At 38.0% G+C, this 20466-nt stretch overlaps 1 protein-coding gene across 1 annotated transcript in view; it reads left to right on the top strand.

The window, feature by feature from the left end:
• The window catches only part of LRRC8C (leucine rich repeat containing 8 VRAC subunit C), a 101405-nt gene extending 81369 nt beyond the window's left edge, over nt 1-20036 (top strand). Inside the window, exon 3 of the mRNA XM_004478041.3 lies at nt 13576-20036. Within this exon, the coding sequence (XP_004478098.1) occupies nt 13576-15849 (2274 nt within the window). The 3' untranslated portion in view covers nt 15850-20036. The remainder of the gene's footprint in view (nt 1-13575) is intronic.
• The last annotated feature ends 430 nt before the right edge of the window (nt 20037-20466 follow it).

The following is a 20466-nucleotide window of genomic DNA, read 5'->3' as shown; positions in this document are numbered from 1 at the left end:
TGTGTTAGCTTGTCTTTTAGAATGCATGTTAATTTTCAAAATGTAGGCACTAGATTTTGGAGTCAGAAAATGCTTAATTCATGATGAGAAAGTGTCATGGGGAACTTCCTTTCTGGAGTATTTTTGGTGCGCATGAATATATTGTTAGTCACTTGATTTTATATTTTTAGAAATTCTGCACTATCAACCACAAATCTTTTATTGAATAAACAGGCTATCAACTATATCATCACTTTACCCTGTAAGAAACCTCATGAGCTCACTGGAAATTAAAGAGAAAAAAACCAAAACTAAGTTTTTTATAATTTTATCTAGGCCAAGTAAATCTGAAGAGAAAAATTAAATCTAATCTTTCCCCAAAACTTCAAACAGAAAATATGGGCTCTCCCATATCCTTTTAGGTGAAACACCTGGCTTTTCTGAGCCCTAGTTTTATAAAATAAGCATCTTCTCCATTTCACAGATTCATTGTGAATAGAAAACGATGGTAAATAGAAATATGTTACTTTAGTCTCTTTATAGATATCAGAATGCCTTGTCTTCCTTTGGGGCCATTTCCATGTAGTCATGAGTGGATTTGGTTGGGTCTCTGGCAAACATATTGAGAGAGGTCTGGGATCCAGGACCAAATACCCAAATTCTTTCCTTCCATGGCTGCCTACTTCCCTCTCCCAGAAGACCCTACAGGAGCTAAATGGACAAAGGACAAGACCAGGCAAAGGATCACTTGATTAAAGCTAAAGCTCTGGGCCCAAATGTCACTATCAGTCTCCTGTTGAGCCTAGGCTGGGCCTCAAATAAGGCACAAGGAACCCCCTTTGCCTAAGCTCTACAAGCCTCTGTGACCTGAGCCAGAAGTGGGGCAAGAAGCCCCATTGGCCTTGTTGGAAACTGAGGCACAGTGGCCTCACAAGGAGAGATGTGCAGTCTCCATGCTAGTGCTGTCTCCATGGCTACACTTGCAACTTAAGGGATGCAGTAATTAAGAGTTCCCGGCAAAATGGGATGAAGCTGTTAAAGGCTGAAGGAAAAGATGAGCACATACCTTTTGTAGTGAATAGAACACTTAGACTTTGTACCTTGAGATAGGATTTTTTAAAATTCCTTAGACTATGGGTAATGCTGTTTGTCGTCATGTAGGCTACGTGTTCCTGCTTCTTGTCGTATACACTGGGGTATAGAGAGAGCCCCTTGTAAACAATAAAGTTGTCTGAGGAGTCATTACTCGCAGACCCCCTGATCCCCGCTCTCTCATTCTTGCTTTTTGTTTCCTTCCCCCTTTTTCTCTTTCTTTCATTCCTGATACCCTTCAGGTCCAAATCTCCAACATCCCTCTTCTCCTACACCTTAATTACTGCCAATCCCAGGAGAGGATAAGGAGAGCATGGAAAGGGAAGACACAAGAGTGGAAAGAGGGAGGGAAAGACAATATTAATTCTGAAGCTGGTCTAAGCTACCCTCCTCAGGCCCTCCTAGGCTAAGAGCAACTTCTTGAGAGGCAAGACTAGACCCATCATATCACATCAGCTTCGAGGGAAAAGGGAGACTTCAAAAGGATGACTCTCAAGATAAGCTCTAAAGATGGAGTCCAAACAGACATCCCGAAGAACAGCCCCTGCCACTTGAGCTTAGAGCCTTAGCCCCTGTGAACATGATGCTTCAGTGCTTTTCCTTGAACATTACCAATTCCTCTAGCCCTCTTTCTTCTAGAAGGGAGTAAGGAAGAAGAACAAAGAGTCTTGCATTCAGAGATCAGCCATTATCTGCATGGTTCTGAAGAAAGGAAGAATACTAGCTGAAATTCACCCTGTGTGTACTGTTTGCCTGAAGTGTGTGCAGACTTTCTTATCCAAGTTCATGGTATTTCTGGAGTCCAGATCTCTTGACTTCCAAACAACGTGACCAGAAAAAAGAATTGTTTTACCTTCCAGTGCACATAAATGATTAAGAATTGTCATGATTCTTGCATTACCTGCAAGCAGATGATGTCACCAGTTATAACTATTCTTCCATAAATTATATCATTCATTTCTTTGTATAGATTGGACCATAACCTGGTACTTGATACCATTTCTCTTGCTGAATACTGAAACAAATTATCGTTTATTATAGAAATGTAAATCTTTAAAATAAATTATCATTTTTGAAATATCCTTTTAGAATAGTTTTGTCTGTTTGTTTGTATGCTTCCAGTAATTAGAGTATCTTTGTGTCGTTTGTACATTTTGATTAGTCCAGAAGAGTTGTGTTTTACTTTAGACTCTCCCAATTTCTCCTATCCTACTCCTGTTCATGAATTTATCAGTAAACTTGTAGAGAATCCAGAGATAAGTCAGCTGGGAACAGAGGTAAGATTTCAGTCCCAGGGCATTGCTTCAAAAAGAGCTTTTCCTGCATTACTTCAAGAGCATAATTATAAATATTTCAATTTCTTTAAGCAACTGAAACAGTAGTCTCTTTTATGAATAATGAAATGTATATTATTTTTTAGCCACAGTTTTTATATAGCCATTGAATTTCCCCTCATAATTTTGGTTGGATGTTTTCCACTTAAATCTAAAATTGTCATTAATCAAATAATTCACTGGTCCATTTGGCTTATGGAAATGTGCCACAAAGCAAATTGAGAGGAGACTGCTTCAAATCTCACTCCCTCCCTCACTCTTGAAACTTTTTTTTTTTTAATTGCCTTGAAAGAAGAAGGGAAGAAACACAATGTAGATACAACCAAGAAGATACAGGTAACGAATGCCCCCTTGAAGGCTGGAAAATCTCAGGTTAGTTAACGAGATTTAAAAAAAAATTAGCACTGATAGTGTGTATCACCATTCTTGCCCTCAGGACAGCCAGTGTGTCAGTCTTTCAGTGATAGAATTGCCTTTATTAAGAAAATTTCAAAATGTAAACATGTTACTAATGTAGATGTGATGGCTTCTTTTTCACTTAGGAATAAATGGACAGTGCTTCCCAAATCTGGCACTCTTTGTGTATCTTTAATGAGTCAGCACTTAGCTCTAGCTTTAGGAATCACTAGTCTGACATCACTTGGCATTTGGAGGACATGAGAAATGAATTGTTCATCTCAGAGGAAGTTAGCTAGAAGCCAAGTATTTCCAGATGTTTGCTGGCCTCAGATTATATAAATGCGTGTATTTGCTATTTGCTGTGGTTTGTTTTCTTTTGGAAGGGATGGGGAGACATACTGTTTGTTTTATTCACCTCATTAATTGCATACCTACTTTGTACCAGGCAGTGAAAACAAGACATCGTATCAGCCTGTAAGGAGCTCAGTGCTCTAGGAAGGAAACCAGTAAGTAAGTAGACACCTACACTATGTTTTCCTAGGTGCTATGATGGAGCAAAATCAGAACTTTAAGAATTACTGCAGTTCTGGTAGAGTATTTGAAATTATTTCCTACCTTTTTATTACTTGTTCTGTATTGTAGTAAGACTCAAGAAAATATGCTTTATCTTTTCAAATTATTTAATACTTATAACAAACAAATATAACAAATACTCTATTATACTTTACCACTGAGAAAATTAATAAATTAAAAAATCCAGATTTTAATGGACTCATTCCTCCAATCCCCCGAATTCTCGTCCAAGGACATCGACTACATGCCTCAGAAGTACCACAGTATGATTTTTTTTCTTTTCCTTTTCCTGTTGCTGTTGAGGAAATGAACAACCAATAAAAACAAATACTTTACTCAGCTCTGTGCTTTATTAATAAACACCTTAAAATTTAGCAACATGCTTTAGTCTTTTTTCCTCTCTCATTAGTAACGTAGTCTAAACTTCCTCTGTACACAATGTGTTATTTCCTGGCCATCATATAAGCTTTGAACATCATTAAAAAGAAAGGAAGATGCCATGTGCATAGCAAGCAGGAAATGAGGCCACATATTTGCAGTTATGCTTTTCCATTTCCCCTGGAGACAAGGGCCTTGTTTTGTTTGCCCTGGTGATAGAAATGCAGTGTGTGTGGTTCTTGTGGGTCTCTATTTTTATGCTCAAGTGGTGATCCCCACCACCACCAAATACTCATGCACTGGACTCAGAGACTAGCAAGATTTGTGAACAAGACATTTGCTGACAGTAGAGCATTTAAGTGTTCACTCCCTTTAGAACCATCTTCTCGGCCTTTTCAGTTCCTGTTTTTTTCTCACCAAGACTTTTTGTACTTAAAATATTTTCAGTGGTTAGCCTTGAAACAAAATCTGTATTTTCAGAGTTAATGCTAGTGTGCTTTTGAGGACAGGTGCTTTCTTTGTCCTTCTAACATCTTGTTTTGGGGAGAAAATGCTTAATTAAGTTTATACATTAACTGATAACTTAGTGCCATGACAGTTAACTCCTTTTCCTTCACTCTCCATCCCTTTACCCAGGAGAAATGAGTCTACCTCAGAAGGAAAAATGACAGTTCATCATTTTAATTTTCCTCCCTCTCTTCCCAAGTATCAACCCTTTCTCCTGTCTCTGGCATCTACTAGGTTCTGACCTTACCCTTCCCTCATAGCTTCAAGCCCAAATAAAGTTGCTTCTGCTCCGTGAAGCCTTCCTTGCTTACTCTAAGTCTGAGCTCCTATCGTACCTACCAGGACCATTTACCTGGTTTCACTCTGACTTGTTCACACTCCTGTGTGGCTTTTCATGTGGTTGTGTCTGTCCAGCTAGATTATAAGTGCTTCTAGAACAGTGAACATTGGTTATGCTTCTTTGGTCTTCCTATGATGCTTAAGACATAATAAGTTTTTAATAAGTTAGTAAAGGGTAATCTACCCCTGAAGGAGTGTCTGAATGACACCTGGGGAGTAGGTCTTTGGGATCTGTTTTTTGCTTGGACATTCTTTGGTCAGCAGAAATATCTTGGTTTATTCTGTCAGATTGAGAGCAAATCTGCCTGATCAGCTTCAGGGTAGAACTCTTTGGAACTAGCCAGACGCTGTATTTGAATCTTTGGTGCAGGGAAAAAGTGATGGGTAAAGTATTAATCACCTTTATATTGGCCTGCACTTGCCTTTTTGTGGTTCCAGTTTACCTGTTGGATTAAACCTGCCAAAACTGAGTTAAAGTACTGTCATAGTAAAGAATAAGCTTCAATCTAAAGATTATACCTATATCTCAAGTTAACTTACTAGAAGGTGCCCCTGTTTTATCATTTGCTGCAAATTTTCTTTCTATTTAGCAGTAAAGTTGGAACTATGATTTAAGGTTCAAGCTGGAGAAATCATTTTTAGTTGTAGTTCATAGAAAAGGAGCAGTGGAATTAAGGATGTAGGAAATTAAGTATTCTCATATGCTCTGTGGGAGGAATGTAAAGAGGTTCAGTCATTTTGGGGGGAGGGCAATTTGGCATTACAGGTTTACTTTGTTTAGCACTATCCAACTAACACTGATTCATTAACACTGTTAATCTGTCTCGAGACTAATTTTTATATATTAAAATACATACTTCTAGAAAAGATGGTAGAGTGTTACACTGCAAAGCATCCCCTCTGTGCCATGTGTATAACAATGATAGATAAATTTTAAAAAGAGATAACAAAAAAGCATACTTAGGCTGAAAAACAAGATAAACATTTCTGTGGAGTACAAATGGCATATTGAGTGGGGCTGAAGCAACTTCTGGGCTCTGATCCAAAAGTAAGCAGTAGCAGCCAGGAGGTCAACTCCTGCCGGTAAAGAAAACTAAAAATGCAGAGTGCAAGATAAGAGACCAGAGCCTGGTCACTGTTTGAAGTCAAAGGCTGGGTTAGGTCACCCTCATGCCCAAAAAAGCTGAAAAGAATGGCGACTGACTAGACGCTGGAGCCTGTGCTTCAGAGGAAGCTGTGCGCCTTGGGGGTGAGGATAGAGGATGACACAGCCTCCCAACCAGCACTGAGCAGCCGGCCCAGGGTCTCCACAATGGGGTTGCCAAAATCTGACATCACAGCGAAGCATCAAAGCCCGGTGAAAAAGAGAAAATATAAAGATAGGAATAATTGAAAAATTGAAAAAACAAAACACCGTGAAAAGACCTGCTGGCAGATTTGGGTGCAGGAAACCACAAGAGAGCACGAGCAGGGCGGTGGAAAGCCACCTCAGGCTCCAAAAGCGCCTCCCTACCTTACGCAGGAAGAGAACTATGCTAAGAAAGGCGGCAGACAAAATTAGCATTGGAATGTTGATTCACTCCACCTGAAATTAAGTATTTGCGACAGCTGACAATGAAAATAAGCTAAATATATTTAGGGTGGACAAAGAGATAAAGACATAACATGGAAAAAGTAGGTACATATGATATAAGAACAGATGGACAAAAAATTTAGTAATCTTGGAAATAAAAAGCCACTGAATTTTTAAAAAATGAACAGATAGTATTGATGTGGGCTATGAGTGGGAGGCTCTTTGTCTCTTCAGAGATAACCTAAGCTGTCTGTCCTGACTTGTGGGTGTGGGATGGTGAGAGGCTGCAGTCCTGCCCTTGGTGACCGTGGCAACGACTCCAGTCCCAGGAAACAGTTTAACAATGCAAAGTCTATAAATTTTAAATATTCAGGGAAAATGCAAACCAAATGGGCTAAAAGCTTATCTAGAATATATGAAGTCCATGCTAAAAGCGTACCTAGGATGTGGAAGATATATGCTAATTCAAGCCTATTGAGAACTGAAACAAAAGGACCATTTGGCCTTTCCTCTCTGTATAAAAGGGACCAAAAATCTGGTTCCGGCCTGGGGATTGAAAGAGAAAGCTCCCGAGCCGGCCGGCCATCAATAAACCATTTTTCCTTCTCAAAATCATTCCTGAGTCCTGGCCTTTCTATACGCAAATAATTGAACCTCTCTCGAATTCTACAATAGTGTAACTGGACTATAGGTCACTGCTGAGTTAGATAAGAGTTTGCTGAACTCAGCATAGAGAAAGGCAGATTAAAACACACACATACACACACACACACACACACACCTGAGAAGATACACTGAGAGGCTCTAGCATGCATCTAATAAGAATTGCAGGAGAAAATGAAGGAAACGACAAAACAGTTTTTAAGGCAATATTTTAAGATGTGTTTGCTAAAATTTTCCAAATTTGAAGAAAGTTAAGTCCTTTGCTTCAGGTACTAAACAGGATTAATAGATACCTACTCAAAAGAAGTTAAAGTGAAACAATAGAATATCTGAGATTAAAGGTAAAATCTCTAAATAAACCATGGAGAAAAGTAGACTGCCCACTGAAGAACAAAATCAAACTGACAGCAGGCTTCTTGTCTGCAAAAGTAGAGGCCAGAGGATGATAAGATCTTTTAATGGTGAGAAGAAATCACTGTCAACACAATTTTATAATTTACTAAACTATTATTCACGAATGAAAGTAAATATGTTCAGGCATATAAGATATGAGTTTTCTATCCACAGACCCTTAATAAAAGAATTATTAATGAATATACTTCACCCAAAAGGAAAATGAACCCAGGGTAGAGGTATAGAATATAAGAAAAGTGGTAAGTCATGAATTAATAAATAATTACAATCAACTATAGATTTTTTAAAATTTGGTATTTTTTTAAAAACTCTAGAACTGTAAAAAGGGGGCTATCAGAACATGCCTAGGAGGGGAGTAGGAATACTATAAAACCTTGTGTGCAAGATTTAGGAAATTATAGATAACCTCTGGAAAAAAAAATAGAAACACAATCTACCCTTTCCTAGCCAGTTGGGAAAGAGAAGTAGAAGATATGGAAAATGTTATCAATGTAATAGAAGGTGGGAAGAAGGGGAGAAAAGAAGTAAAGAAAAAATACAAATATAGAAATAAATCCAAGTATCAATAAATACCCAAATATGAGCAAGCAAAATAATGTATTAAATCCACTTGTAAAAATCCATACCTGAACAATAAAATCACAGACAAAGGTGAAAAGTAGAGATTTTTAAAAAATGGATATTTTTTAAAATTGCAGATAACAGGAAAAAAGCCGATGGAGCAATGTTGGTATTAGACAGCATTTAGTGTTCCCCTTTTCAAGAAGGCACCCTCTAAAGTATATATTTGAGTTTTAAAACATGCAGATCCTCATAAACCACCACCACAGACAGGATACTAAAGAATTTCAACACCCCAAAGAATTCCTTCGTGCCAGCCCTCGGCAGTGAACCACTCCCTCCACCACTAACCTTTGGTGACCATTGATCTCTGTGTCTATCTGTTCGCTGCCCTGTTTTTCAGAATGCTATGTGAGATCAGTCTGTACTGTCTTGACACTGGCACTGCTTTGTTGTTGTTTTTATTGTTTTTGAGGTCCCGGGGCTGGGGATTGAACCTGGTACCTTGTATGTGGGAAGCTGGCACTTGACCACTGGGCTGCACTGGCTCCCCTGAGTTGGTTTTTTCATTTGTTTGTTGTTTGTTTGTTTTTAGGAGGCACCAGGAACTGAACTCAGGACCTTCCATTTGGGAAGTAGGCGCTCAACTGCTTGAGCCACATCCACTCCCCACTGGCACTGTTTCTTATTTGTCTGTTTTAGTTAGGCCAGTAAAAAGAATTTATTGTAAAATGGGAGAAATGAGCAGAGCTTGCTGAGAAATGGAAGAGAAGGATGGAAATACACACCAGGATTTGATGTGGGCTCCTTGAGGGAGAAAGATTGAGCTTTGGTTTGTATGGTCACCTTTAAGCTATTAATTATTCCTCCCCTTGCTAATGCTAAGGGGAGGGGCCCCAGCTATTATTGGTTACCCCATCAATGGTGGAGGCCAGTGGTGAGGCCTGTTTGGAATATCCAGGACCTCTCCTCTGCTCCAGAAAGAGTCCCAACTGGGACCTCAATGTCAAGGTCAAGGTCTCAGTGGGGTCTCAGAGCCATGTTGTCTGTTGGCCATGCTGTCTGTCAGCCATGTTGTGGCTCATCTTCTCCTCGTTCCCCTGAACTAACCTGCCTCAACTACCCCTCAGAGAGTTCACACCCTTATTCTTAATGGGGTGCTGAGGGATGATGGTCATTCTTCTGTAGTTACTTCCTGCTGGTTAGGGCAGTCGTCCCTGCTTGAAAGGGCATAAACTTCTCTGGCTATTCTATTGTGGTTGAGAGAAGATGGGTCTGGCACCCTGATTGGAACTGGGTAAATTCCCCATATAACTAGTAAGGTGTTGATTCTGTAGGAAATAAACTTAATTAGAATTTTGAAGATACATGGTCCTATTAAAGGATAGAGAAAATCATAATAGGCAGGCCCAAAAAGGCCCACCATGACATATTGGACCATGAGAGTGGCACTATTTTTAATAGCAAAATTGCCTAAATGTCCATCATCATGGGAATGTTTTTAATAAATTACAGAACATCCATCCTATATAATTCTCCTGTACTTAGCATGAAGTAGATATCCATGTACCAATGTGTAAATGTCTCCAAGATATAATGCAAAAGTGGAAAACTCAAGGTGCAGGAATAATACATATAGTAATATCTCATTTGTTTGTTTATACGTCTTATATATGCCAGTGCAAAGATAACAGTCTGGAACAGTATTTACCAAATTTATCAGAGCTTTCTAAGAGGAGAGGCATGGGGGTAGAGAAAGGTAAAAGGGGGATTCTACTTTCTGTGTTAACAATAAGCATTTTAAAAGAGAAGACCCATTTATGATAACAAAATGAAAATAAAATACTTAGGCTTAACAACAGTAAATGTCCGAAATTTTTGTGAGGAAAGCTATATAACAATCCTGAGACACAAAATTAGATGTGAACAAGTGGAAAGACATACTGTGAAGAGAAAAAATCAGCACCATTATGGAGATATCAATTCTTCAGTTAATTTATAATTTTGAAGTAATTCCAATTTAAAAATATCATCTCTTTTTTTTCTGGATCTAGACAAGCTGATTATAAAGTTCATGGTGAAAGACAAGAATTTAAGTACGTATCATGCTGTAATTACTGATTTAGGCCTTTCTCCTAGGCTAGACCCTGAAGAGCTTATTGTTCTTGGTATCCCTAACATAATATCTGACATGCAGTAGATACTCCAAAATAATTGAATTTTTCTAAGGGTGCGGTCAGAACCTCTGAACACTTATGTTCTACATGCTCTACACCACCCCCGCATGTGCCATTTATATCTCTGGTGCAAAATAGATAAGTGTCCCTTGTTTATATTGCTCTATCTTTATTATTGCAAGCAGTTTCTCTGAAGCTCAGTGACTTTATTTTATTTTAACCTCGCTCCTTGATGTCTTATTAATGGAAATGTACCTTTTCAACTAATTGTCTACATGTGGGTTCTGTGTTTCACTGCCATGCTTCTCTGGAAATTGACTTTATAAATAGATACTTTTTACATAACAATATTTTGTTATGATTCTAAGAAAGAACTGAGAATCAAGTAACCATTATCAAAGATATGTCATACAATCAAAGATATAGCCATAAATATTAATTACTTAAAATAGTGGAAATTACTATTAAAAAGCCATACTTTATTGCACATTGATTATGCAAGGTATTTCAGAATGTGCTAAAGTATATATATCTGCATATAAAAATGCATCTCTTTGAAGGTATAAATGTGACTTAAACACCCCAGTTGCAATTTTAAATATTTGATTTATTTTCCTAGATTTTAGCAGCATTTCAGGGCACGATATGGATCAACTTTCCTTTTTTGTGGAAGCTTGTGTTTCTCTTGAAAACACCCCCTTTCAAAAGCAAAACCAAAATAAATAAATTTTGTTCACCTTGAAATTGAGGAAGCTGGGATTTTTTTTCCCTTAAAAAAAGGTAGCTGTAGTATTATCTCAACATGGTTTGCAGATGAAAATACTTGGGTTCAAATTTTAGTGAACCCATTTCTCCAATCCCTGCAACTCTTGGGTTTCTTTTCTACAGGTACTACCTAGATATCATCACAGTCATGAAGCAATTTTACATGTACATTTTTTAATCCTCCAAGGACATTAATTATGAAGTCTTGGGAAATGGATGTGGCTCAAGGAATTGAGTGCCTACTTCCCACATGGAAGGTCCCACGTTGGAGTCCTGGTGCCTCCTTAAAAACAAAAAACAAGCAAACAAATTAAAAAAGCAACTCAGGGCAGCTGATGTGACTCAGTGGTAGAGCACTGGATTCCCACATGTGAGATGTGAGGTCCTGGGTTCAATTCCTGGCTAGTACATTAAAAACAAACATTAGGAAGACTTGAGGAGCATGCTTTATACTTTTATAACCTAGAGGTCAGCTGTTCTTTAAGACCTAGGGGAGATTGAGTCAAACTCCAGTCCAAAGCCCTCTCCAAGATACTGACAAACTCCTGGAAGGTTCTCATAGTCCCTATAGTTCCCAGTTTCTCTTTTCATAGAAATAGTTTAGATTATAGATTTGTACTCATCCTAGGCAAACTCTTCTTTGCCTTTACAACTTTGCTTCAAGCATGAAATTGGGTCCTTTTCTGTGATTACTACAGAATTTGTTCATAAAATGTGTGTATGTTATAGCAGATTTTACTGAAAATTTGAAAGATTAAAAGATTTTCACTTATCATAATAGTAGAATCAACGAGTGTATGCACTATCCTCCTGCCGTGTTGCCTCACCTGCTTGTGCTCCTCCCTGCTGGCCCCCTGCTGCTGACTCATGTCCTCCTCCCTCCAAACCTGTTCCGTCCCAGGTAGAGTCCATCGTTGAGCAGTCTCTTTGTTGCCTTGATTCCTCCTGACCCTCACTCTTAGTGATTCACCTTTTCTGTCCTTCTTTTCCTGCCTTCCAAACTTTCTTAGATATCTTCCTTAGCATAGATGATTTCCTTCTAAGAAAATTGTACATAGCTTTTAGGATAGTAGGTGTGCTCACCTTGCCACGTTTTGGATCAGATTATCCTGTTCAGCTTCCTCTTTTTGTCTCTAATGTTTATCCTCTTTTCCTCCCATCCACCATCCCATACCCTATTTCTTTTCCCTACTTCTCTCCCTTCCCCCCACACAAACATGTCATCTAACTTTAGGCTCAAGCCTTTATCCTCCAAAGGCAGTCTAGGGATTGCCCCTCGAAGAAAATGGTGGAATTTCTTCCATGTGACATGTGTGTAGGCTGGTGGTGATGATCTAAGCCTCAGTGTTTTGCAGAACTGGACGGGGCCAGGGGCCAAGGGTGAATGGGGCCATTACCCACCCCTACTCCAAGCCCTCTCCCTTAGCCCAGCACCATCAGCTTGGAACCCTGCTGTTATTCTTTTAATATTTGTTACGGAGCCTTTGCAAAATCATTAAATTACTAGGTAAAGGAAAAGGGAAGTGATATATAGGTTTAATTAGGCAGTCTTCTCAAAGGGTCAGAAAAGGTGAAATAAAAATTCTCGAGTTCTTACAAGCTGCTGTTATTTACAAAAATATAGGGCAAAAAAATCTTTTACCCATCTATTTTAGGAAGCCTGTCTGCCTTCATTTTTTTTCTGTCTTCTTTTTCTTTTTGACTGTACCTTTGACAATACTGATCCCTCTCCTGGTTCTTCTCCATGATGCACCTGTCACCACTTGTGGCCGCATTCCCATACCATAGCAATCCACTCCCCAATGGCCTCAGTGTCTTTTCCTCTAATCATTATAGAGGGTATAAATCTTTGCTGTTGCAGAATGACTAAACATTATGGATTTCTAGCCATTTGACATTTTAAGGTAGAAATAAACTTTTTCTTTACATTGTTAATTCTACGTGTCATTGCTGCCAACTCCTTGGTTATTATTCCTGCTCTGAACTGTTTGCTTATTGTTCAAATGGTACTGCTTACATGGGCTTCATCTGGGGACAGTTTCACCAGGTGATATAGAGTGCATTCTGTGTCATCCTACCTCAACTTCAAAAGGAGGATGCATTCTCTCTTTCCCAGATTATAATCCTGAAAGCCTGTTGGACATTCTTAGAGCTTAATAGTTTTTTTGACAAATTGAAACATTTTTGGAGGATTAGAGGTTCTCAATCCAATACCTGGTATGAAAGCTGATTGTTATACTATTGAACATTTCTCTATTCATCCATACCTCTCAGAAAAAATTGCTTTTATAAAAGCTTGATGAAATTTCCATTATATTAAAGTCATTTGTATATAGCTATGCGTATAGTCCAGGATATGGGTAGAAAGAAAAGAAACTATAAAGATAGGAGGTTCTTCCATATTTCCTCCTCCTAATTCTTTTACTAATGATATAATATTGGAGGCCAAAATTGAGTCTGAATAGGGGATGTACTTCCCAGATCAATGATTGATTTTCTCAGGTTCCCATGAGAGAAGAAATAGAAATTTTTAAAAATACATGAATGTAATATATTTAATATTTATTAAGTTGTGAATTGTTCTATGTCCCTAATATACAATCCCTGTGTTTTATGTCTTAGATGTGATGAACAAAGTTGGATATTTCATTTTTCCAACATGTGGGCTAAGAATAAAATCTTGATGCTGGAACTGAACGTTGTGTTCTCCAAGCAGAGGAAACGGACATTTATTGGACATGATTGCTGCTTTCTTAGCACTAATGAAATTATGAAGGCTCTTTGAGTAATATAATTTGAAAATACCGTTTCTGTATTTCAGGTCATGCAGGACAAGATAATCTGCCTTCCAAAAAGAGTGCAGCCCTCTCAGAACCATTCTTCTGTTTCAAATGTCTCTCAAGCAGTTGCCAGTACCACCCCACTGCCTCCACCTAAACCATCTGCTCCTACCCCTGCCACTGTGGAAATGAAAGGACTGAAGACAGACCTGGACCTTCAACAGTACAGTTTTATAAACCAGATGTGCTACGAGCGAGCCCTCCACTGGTATGCCAAGTATTTCCCCTACCTTGTCCTCATCCATACTCTGGTCTTCATGCTCTGTAGTAACTTTTGGTTCAAGTTTCCTGGCTCCAGCTCCAAAATAGAACATTTCATCTCCATCCTGGGGAAGTGTTTTGATTCTCCATGGACCACCCGAGCTTTATCGGAAGTGTCTGGGGAAGACTCAGAAGAAAAGGACAATAGGAAGAACAACATGAATAGATCTAACGCCATCCAGTCTGGTCCAGAAGGCAGCTTGGTCAATTCTCAGTCTTTAAAGTCAATTCCTGAGAAGTTTGTGGTTGACAAATCCACCGCAGGTGTTCTGGATAAAAAGGAAGGCGAGCAAGCGAAGGCCTTATTTGAGAAGGTGAAGAAGTTCAGGCTACATGTGGAAGAAGGGGATATATTGTATGCCATGTATGTTCGCCAGACGGTACTGAAGGTTATAAAATTCCTGATCATCATTGCATATAACAGTGCCCTGGTTTCCAAAGTCCAGTTTACAGTGGACTGTAATGTGGACATTCAGGATATGACTGGATATAAAAACTTTTCTTGCAACCATACCATGGCACACTTGTTCTCAAAACTTTCCTTTTGCTACCTGTGCTTTGTAAGTATATATGGACTGACGTGCCTTTATACCTTATATTGGCTGTTTTACCGTTCTCTGAGGGAATATTCTTTTGAGTATGTCCGGCAGGAGACTGGAATTGATGATATTCCTGATGTAAAAAATGACTTTGCTTTTATGCTTCATATGATAGATCAGTACGACCCTCTCTATTCCAAGAGATTTGCAGTCTTCCTGTCTGAAGTCAGTGAAAACAAGCTCAAGCAGCTGAACTTAAATAATGAGTGGACTGCTGATAAACTGAGGCAGAAGCTACAGACAAATGCCCACAACCGACTGGAATTGCCGCTTATCATGCTCTCTGGCCTTCCAGACACCGTCTTTGAAATCACAGAGTTACAGTCTCTAAAACTTGAAATCATTAAGAACGTGATGATACCAGCCACAATTGCGCAGCTCGACAGCCTCCAGGAACTCTCTTTACACCAGTGCTCTGTCAAAATCCACAGTGCAGCTTTATCTTTCCTGAAGGAGAACCTCAAGGTCTTGAGCGTCAAGTTTGATGACATGAGGGAGCTGCCCCCTTGGATGTATGGACTTCGGAATCTGGAAGAGCTCTACCTAGTGGGCTCTCTAAGTAATGACATTTCCAAAAATGTCACCCTTGAGTCTCTACGAGATCTCAAAAGCCTTAAAATTCTCTCTATCAAAAGCAACGTTTCCAAAATCCCTCAGGCAGTGGTTGATGTTTCCAGCCATCTCCAGAAGATGTGCATCCACAATGATGGCACCAAGCTGGTGATGCTTAACAACCTGAAGAAGATGGTCAACCTGACCGACCTGGAGCTGGTCCACTGTGACCTGGAGCGTATCCCCCATGCGGTGTTCAGCCTGCTCAGCCTCCAGGAATTGGACCTGAAGGAAAATAATCTGAAATCTATCGAAGAAATCGTTAGTTTTCAGCACTTGAGAAAATTGACAGTGCTAAAACTGTGGCATAACAGCATCACCTACATCCCAGAGCACATAAAGAAACTCACCAGCCTAGAGCGTCTGTCCTTTAGTCACAATAAAATAGAGGTGCTGCCTTCCCACCTCTTCCTATGCAACAAAATCCGATACTTGGACTTATCTGTCAATGACATTCGGTTTATCCCACCTGAAATCGGAGTTCTACAAAGTTTACAGTATTTTTCCATCACTAGTAACAAAGTGGAGAGCCTGCCAGATGAGCTCTATTTCTGCAAGAAACTTAAAACTCTTAAGATTGGAAAAAACAGCCTATCAGTACTTTCACCGAAAATTGGAAATTTACTCTTTCTCTCCTATTTGGATGTTAAAGGCAATCATTTTGAAATTCTCCCTCCTGAACTTGGTGACTGTCGGGCTCTGAAGAGAGCTGGTCTAGTTGTAGAAGATGCTCTGTTTGAAACTCTGCCTTCTGATGTCCGGGAGCAGATGAAAGCAGAATGACTTATTTTTCTTTAAAGTTTGACTGCAACATGCTTCTACCAAATACAGTATAAATGATTAGTTAGTCTTAATGCTTTTCCTATTTGTTTTTTATTTTCTTTCTTTTTCACACAAAACAAAATGTACACAAAGACTGAGTAAGGAGTATGTATATTTTTAATAAAAATTTACTTGTATTTTTTCAGTATTAATATTTTAAAGTTTTATTTGTCCTGCAAACTAATGTATCTATTATTGTTTTCTACTGACAGAAACAGATGGTTCCATCTGTGTTAGGTTTTTTTTTTTCCTTCAGTTCATTCTTGTGAAAGGGAGGAAATTTGAGTTGCATGGTTTTTTGGGATTTTTTTCAGTTGATGAAGATACTTTGCCAAGGTCATTGTTAGCTTGTTTACACCTGTGCAGGGTCCTTATTTTTGTTTTCATTGTGTGTATATCAAGGAATCTGTGCTGGTTACTTTAATGCCAGCTGCCTTCTCTATTGGCCATGTTCTTCATTCTACAGAGAAAACTATCCTCTGGAGTAAAAATTCACACCGCAGAGTATTTTTAAAAATGTCCCCATCTCCAACAGAACCCTAAATCATATTATTTCAAAGACCTGACAGTTAGTTCTGTTTAGGCAAGGAGTTTGTGAGTGGATGAAGACAGTAATCTTTAAAGGTTGGCATGCTTGATTTGGTCATTTGTAATTTAACCAGTTTGCATTTCTACCAACATGTTAAAAATAACCTTTAAAGACTAAGTACAGAGGCTACCCCTCCCCTTTTAATTTCAGTGCTGCTATGTCAAACTGGCAAACATAGAAACTAGATTTATTTTAATATTCTAGTATGTAATTAAATTTTAAAATCATAATCAGAAACCTGTTTTTGAGTAATTTAATCATCTTTGATATTTTGATATTCTGGTGCATATAATAGAAAAATTTCACTACTAAATCTCTGTTAAATCAGGCTTTCTCCCTTCCTCTGGGCAGGGTAGCAGTGGTCATCTGTTCAAGTTGCCTGTTGTTCAGAATATTCCATATAAATATTAATCGATTTCTCTCAAGCCTGCCTTTGCTGCAAATGCTAGTGAAGCAAGTCCTGGAATTCTCCCTGTTCTCTTTAGCTTAAAATAGGTTATTTCATCTATAATGGTTCTGTTACTTTTTCAAAAAAGCCTGAATAAATGCTGTAGGTGGTTGTCATCTAGTAGTAATTTCTACCTGATGGTCAACAGAAATTTTATTTCTCTTTGTATTTAAAATCCAATGTAGTGGGTCTTGGGCAAAATTTTTCACTGTTAAACTGTAGAACTGGAAAATGAAATACCATATTTGTGTCCTCCATCCAGGACTAGTACCTCTGATCATGAAAACTTTGTTTTATGTCCCAAAGTCATGTTGACTTTTTTCAGAGCCCCAGTCTACTCTAAGAAAGTTTTGTGACTTAACAATGAATGAAAGGAGGAAGGCTTGGGTGTTTCAAATGCCCTTTTTAATAATTGTTCCTTGTTCCTGGTGAATTTGCTCAGTGCTTTGAGTCATACACTGAATGCAACCATAGGAACTTCTCCACAGATATATGTACCTCAGTCTTGTTTTAAATTTTAATATTGATACATCATGGGACAGAGGATTAGGGAAAGAGATGCTTTTCATTTGTTTCATAATCTAATGATGCAGACCAAAGTGCTTCTTGGTTTCTGCTAAATGTTAACATTTTAGAAAGGTGATTTTGCATAGTGGATTTATTTAGATCTGAAATTGAAATAACATGTTTGAAATAGTAATAGGGTTATATTTCATGCCTGATAAAATATTCAATTTCAGACAACTGTTGGGATCCTGATTATAAGCAATGTGTTGTATTTAGAAACATAGTCCTACCTGTTTTAAACAAACAAACACTTATTGGCAGATCGTCCATGGTTAAGCATGACAGAAATACCCTGTTGAAAGTAAGCTTAGATATCTGCTAGTAAAACACTGGGTGCACTATTTTTCTGGATAAAATTTATAGTTATTTTCTATATCACCCTTCAAAAGGGATCTAATCAGGTTAAAAATAGTTTTTATCTGGTGTTAATTGATAATCTCATGGATTCATAACTGAAATATATTACTAATAACTAGCTTTTATTACTTATGGCAATTTGCTCCAAAATTACAAAAGAATTTGACTTGTTTTGTTGATGAGTTCACAGGTAGACCCCCAACCTAAGTTTTAAATAACATCCAGTAAATCAGTATAATTCTATGACTTTATGTTTTAGATGTTTCTATTAGATTTTATAAAAACTCAAAAGACTCAAACTTCATTTTGAGTCTCTTTTCCAACTCTGGCCCTTTTTAATACTGTGGCTTTTTGTTCATATTCTTTAGAGCATTAAATTACTATTTAGCCTATAAATGGAAAACTCAGGTAAATGAACTGCTGACTTTTTCTAAAGTCCTTTAACTGATCAACTCAGTGAAAAGGAGAATTTACCTAATCACTTTCCGAATTTTACAAGTGCTCTTGCTAAAAAGGAGCAACTAGCTCTATTTCTCCAACCTCTATAATATTCATGAGAAACTGCTTATGTAAATGTAAAAGCACCATATTTATTCATAACTCTTATAGCTGCTTGCAGTCCATGATGCGTAAGCTCTGTGGTCAGTTTTAATGGACAGGTGTAGAACAAACAATTGTCTTGTGATGGTCTGATTGAAATGGAGCTTAGAAGAATTTCCTAATGGAATCTGATTAAGAAAATTAGTGTTTCTTGTTGGGTTTTTGGTTTTGTTTTGTTTTGTTTTTAACACACACCTTCAATATAGAAGTTCTGATACAGTAAAACTTGTTCTTTGTAATTATAACAAGTTTCTTCTTGTTCACAATCTTTTACTCATTACATTTCCCATGTAGGAATTTTAATGAGTTTTAACAATTTACTTGGCATCCTATGCAACAGGCATTGCTTTTTTTTCCCCAGAAAAATGTGGAAAACATGCCTGCTATGAGTATTTCATTCATTTAGAGATGCCTCCTCGCCTGGCTCTCAAACCATTTTGGAGAGGAAAGCTTAACCTGGAATCTTTGGTTACTTGGGATGGGGAAGTCCAAGTTCTTGCAATATGCTTTACTATGATTATTGATATTAAGAAACAAAAAACAAAGTCTTTATATCTAATTACCATTTCTTCCAAGTGGTGTTACTGTTATTTATTTTCCTAATTCTAGTATAAGAAAAGTCCATTCTTTAAGTAGTTTGTTTTACTCTCTAATATCAGACCAAATTACCTAGTAAATAGTAATGATATATTTATTTAAGCAGTGAGCATTTATGATCCATCTATGAAAACTGTAGGCCATAGTACTCAGTTGCGAACATATAAGATAAATTTCAACATAAACTTTGTTTTTAGAGACTAAATTAAGATTCAAGTGACGTTCTCCTGTTAATCCTGAATGTGGCCATGCTACTCAAACAGTTCACATTTCTGGTAGGACCTCAATAACTCAGGGCAGGGTTCCATCCTAACCTTAAGTTAAAGCAGCAAAACAGCAGTTATTGGAGAGGGGATTGCCTCAAGAGTCTCAGATTTTCTCATCCTTTCCTGTCTATTCAAAAGAAATAAAAAGAACCCTTGGACAGTCCCAGCCAGATTTGCCACTGATTTTTCAGATTCGGGCCTCGGTGACATTCTTCTGATACAAAGCACATAACAGCCCACCTGGTCACCAGGTATCCACTCTTCCTCCGTCTTCCCAGGGCCACTCACTGATAAAGGTAACACCCCCACTGCCACCCAAGAATTTTTTTTTTTAAGAAGACCTTGAAAAGGGGTATACAACTTTGCACAATTTAATTTCTTGGCTATCTTAAATAATAGCTCCTATGCTTGGCTTTTCACGTGGTGTTAATTTGTTTCTCCTGGTACCTATTTCTCTCCCTCCTGATTCTGCCTCTTTAACGAATAATTTTATCGGGGTTGAAACTTCATACCTTATATGTTCACTCAGTTTCCCTTCACCCCTTGTTTTCTCTCACCATCTGTGTTCAGATTGTGTCAAATCCTGGCAAAGCCTCTAAGACTGTCAAGAAAATGTTTGAAAGCTGATTTGTCTTAGTGCATACTCATGATAAAAAGTCTTAATGTTATTTGACTATGTACTACATAGGAACAGAAAATAAATAAAGTCATTTTTGTAATTTAACATTGAGATTTGTCTGTCTTGTTTTTAGAAATGATGTTTATCTTTTGCATATCTTCAGCTGTCACTGAGGCTTCTTGTGCTCTGCAGGAAATAGGTTGCCGAGTGTATACCATACATTGTGTTGAACTACTCTCTGCAATTGTGACTAATTATTTCCTTCCTTAATTCACTGTATTGCATCTGTCTAAGGTGCCCCTGGAGTTTCACTTGGGTAATTAGTTCCTTAATAAGTAATCTGGACTGCAATTTCTGTGCATTTGCCAGATCAGATTATACAATGGCTGCCACTCCAGCTTTCAGTAGATACTTTTATGGTAATGGCTGTGGTTACCTAAAGGAATCAGAGGAGCCAACCCTAATTAATCACATTGCATTCCAGGCTTAAGGAAACCCTCTACAATAAAACTTTTTGTACCATTTATGTGTAAGA

Source organism: Dasypus novemcinctus, chromosome 9 (assembly GCF_030445035.2).
Source record: "Dasypus novemcinctus isolate mDasNov1 chromosome 9, mDasNov1.1.hap2, whole genome shotgun sequence".
In the NCBI taxonomy this organism is placed as follows: domain Eukaryota; kingdom Metazoa; phylum Chordata; class Mammalia; order Cingulata; family Dasypodidae; genus Dasypus; species Dasypus novemcinctus.
Note: the sequence above shows the minus strand (reverse complement) of the source record. Positions and strands in the feature narration are given on the sequence as shown.